This window comes from Brassica oleracea, chromosome C2 (assembly GCF_000695525.1).
Source record: "Brassica oleracea var. oleracea cultivar TO1000 chromosome C2, BOL, whole genome shotgun sequence".
NCBI classification, from domain to species: domain Eukaryota; kingdom Viridiplantae; phylum Streptophyta; class Magnoliopsida; order Brassicales; family Brassicaceae; genus Brassica; species Brassica oleracea.
In genome coordinates this window covers 52258834-52262499 of record NC_027749.1, presented here as the reverse complement: position 1 = coordinate 52262499, position 3666 = coordinate 52258834, and the positions used below count along the sequence as shown (strand labels likewise).

At 36.4% G+C, this 3666-nt stretch overlaps 1 protein-coding gene across 1 annotated transcript in view; it reads left to right on the top strand.

Annotated features, from left to right (window-relative positions):
• The window catches only part of LOC106324588 (probable mitochondrial adenine nucleotide transporter BTL3), a gene marked incomplete at its 5' end in the record, with an annotated part of 10596 nt that extends 7400 nt beyond the window's left edge, over positions 1-3196 (top strand). Inside the window, 5 exon segments of the mRNA XM_013762527.1 lie at positions 2162-2511; positions 2514-2558; positions 2561-2776; positions 2779-2927; positions 3004-3196. Of these exon segments, the coding sequence (XP_013617981.1) occupies positions 2162-2511; positions 2514-2558; positions 2561-2776; positions 2779-2927; positions 3004-3081 (838 nt within the window).
• Between the last annotated feature and the right edge of the window lie 470 nt (positions 3197-3666).

Sequence of the window (3666 nt, the reverse complement as noted above, 5' to 3'; positions counted from 1 at the left end):
GCTTCTTTACTGTCTCAACCTCATCTTTTTCAAGTATTTACAATATTGCCACTGCAATGAATAGTGGCAACAACCTTGTACGAACTGTTTGGAGCTTTTATTGCCCTTTAATGCACGTAAATCTCTTTACACTCTCTCTGTTTCAATTGTTATGAACTAAAAACAACATTTCTTTCACTTTCTCTCTATATTCATCCAAAAAACTCAAGCTTTTGATTCAAAATATGGGCTATGGTTGACAGAGCCATATTTCTTTCGTTTTTACTTACGGTTGCTTTCGTTTGAGGTTCTGGGTGGTTGGAGAAGACCTTGTGTGCAAACGAAGTCATCTCACCTAGTTTAAGGTACGAATTTGAATTTTTTTTCAAGATCTGTTCGCGTAGAAGACTTACTAGTAAGTCATCTGTATGTAGAAGACTTACTGATGAGTCTTCTGGTCAAACGGACGACTTAAATTAAGTCGTCCAGCTTTGTTTGTTAAAAAAAAACACTTCAGACGACTTATATATACGTCGTCTATGAGAAACGGGCTAGTTTTGCATTTGACCGAATCGTGTCAGATCTTTGACTATTTCTGGACGACTTATAATTCAGTCGTCTCTGGGAAAGTTAAAATTTCAATATTTTATGAAAACTTGACGACTTACGTGTAAGTCGTCCTAGGTTAGTTTTGTAATTGAAAAATAAAACTTCATAATTTAACTTTAACCAGACGACTTAATATAAAGTCGTCCAGCTAAACGACTTAATTTAAGGTCGTCCGGGATAAGCAAGGTTTGACCAGAAAATTGGGAAAAATTCTGGACGACTTTGCTTTCCCCGGACGACTTTAAATTAAGTCTTCTGGAGGGACGACTTTATATTAAGTCGTCTGGTTAAAGTTAAATTATGAAGTTTTATTTTTCAATTACAAAACTAACCTAGGACGACTTACACGTAAGTCGTCAAGTTTTCATAAAATATTGAAATTTTAACTTTCCCAGAGACGACTGAATTATAAGTCGTCCAGAAATAGTCAAAGATCTGACACGATTCGGTCAAATGCAAAACTAGCCCGTTTCTCGTAGACGACGTATATATAAGTCGTCTGGAGTGTTTTTTTTAACAAACAAAGCTGGACGACTTAATTTATGTCGTCCGTTTGACCAGAAGACTCATCAGTAAGTCTTCTACATACTGATGACTTACTAGTAAGTCTTCTACGCGAACAGATCTTGAAAAAAATTCAAATTCGTACCTTAAACTAGGTGAGATGACTTCGTTTGCACACAGGGTCTTCTCCAACCACCCAGAACCTCAAACGAAAGCAACCGTAAGTCAAAACGAAAGAAATATGGCTCTGCAACCATAGCCCATATTTTGAATCAAAAGCTTGAGTTTTTTGGATGAATATAGAGAGAAAGTGAAAGAAATGTTGTTTTTAGTTCATAACAATTGAAACAGAGAGAGTGTAAAGAGATTTACGTGCATTAAAGGGCATTAAAAGCTCCAAACAGTTCGTACAAGGTTGTTGCCACTATTCATTGCAGTGGCAATATTGTAAATACTTGAAGAAGATGAGGTTGAGACAGTAAAGAAGCCATTTTCGAAAAAAAAAAAATGTTAATGGCATTTTCGTAGATAAAATGCAGGTGTAGGGTTAAAATCTCAAAAAAAAGAGTCAAAAGAAAAGGTTAGTTTTCTGTTTGACTCCAAGTTTTGAGTCACTTTTGCAAAAAGCCCTACTAAGTATCAATGTTGGCGGTAACTAAGCCCTTTTATAGAGGACTAGCTACTAATTGGATTATTTGGGACTTAGATAGGAAGGCTAGAAGTTAATAATATTAGTATATATATTTTTTATGTATTTTACATTTATGTTAGATATTTTAGTTTTTTTTTTGTTTAATTAGAGAATTATTTTGCCTAATTATAAAAAATAGACAAATTTATGGATTTGCAGTAACATTACTACTTTGTTAAACAAAATAGATCAATTTAGATCGATTTAAACTAATTTTAATCGATTTAGAACTATTTAAACTGATTGAAATCACGTAAAATCACTTTTTTAAGAAAATTGTTTCGGATATAACAGAATTTTTATAACATTGCTTAGTATTAATTTGGTTATTGAAGTTGGAGTGGCTCATTGGGTTATAGGCTTTGTTGGTTTGAGCAGAACTTGCATTGCACCACTAGAGCGAATGAAGCTAGAGTACATAGTCCGTGGAGAGCAACGAAACCTTCTTAAACTCATTCAAAGAATCGCAACAACCGAAGGCATTAGAGGATTCTGGAAAGGAAACTTGGTTAACATTCTCCGAACCGCTCCTTTCAAGTCCATCAACTTCTACGCATATGATACATACAGAGGCCACCTTCTCAAACTCTCCGGGAACGAAGAAACCACTAACTTCGAGAGGTTTATCGCCGGTGCAGCCGCCGGAGTAACAGCTAGCTTGCTTTGTCTACCGCTAGACACCGTGAGAACGGTTATGGTTGCACCTGGCGGGGAGGCTTTAGGCGGTGTGTCGGCGCGTTCCGCCACATGGTTCAGACAGAAGGTTTCTTCTCGTTATAGGCCTTGTGCCTTCGCTTGTGAGCATGGCTCCTGCGGGAGCTGTGTTCTACGGCGTCTATGACATTCTGAAGTCAGCTTACCTTCATACGCCGGAAGGTAAGAAGCGGCTTGAACACGTGAGACAAGAAGGCGATGAGCTGAATGCTTTTGATCAGCTCGAGCTCGGTCCTTTGAGGACTTTGCTGTACGGAGCAATCGCTGGGGCGTGCTCGGAGCAGCGAGTTATCCGTTTGAAGCTGTGAGAAGGCATTTGCAAATGCAGTCGCATGAGGGGAGGCTGAGCGCTGTGGCTACTTGTGTGAAGATTGTTGAACATGGTGGTGTTCCTGCTCTATATGCTGGCTTGATTCCCAGCTTATTGCAGGTATGATTATTCGTTAAAACTAATGATTCTCTTTAAATTTTTGCTTACAGCTTTGTTAATCCTCTGATTATTGCAGGTTTTGCCTTCAGCAGCGATTAGTTACTTTGTGTATGAGTTCATGAAAGTTGTCATGAAGGTGGAATCAACACAATAGGTGGTCTTATGGCTTCAAGTTACTTCTGAGGAGATTTTTTTTTGTTTGGGTTTTTACTCTGAATCTGAAGCTTTGTACCCACTTTTACTTGGGCATATTGTTTGTGAAAACCACTTGTTACAAAAAAAAAAAAAAGTTCAAAAAATCTTATGATGTAACTTAGGCGCTTCATTATTGTTTTTTTTATATATTCTACCTTTTACATTTAAAATTTTAATTTTGACTTTAATTATAAAATTATTTCGATCAATTATAAAAGTTATATATAAAAAAATAAATTAGATAAATTTTGTGATTTACACTAATATTTATTTATTTATTTAGATCAGACTAATTTAAATCGGTTTAGACATTTATATTGATTTAAATCTAATTTTAAATCACTAATTTAAAACAGTTTAAACCAATTTGAATTGTAAACTACGTTGCATGGAAGCTTCATCGGACGTCCGCTTCCCGCTTCGGAACCGGAATCGGAATCGGAACCTTGTGGAAGCTTGCGGAATTTCGCTTCCAAAACGTTTCTAAAATATTTTCTTTAAAAACCTGTTGGAAGCTTACGATTCCGTTTTGGAATCACGCTTC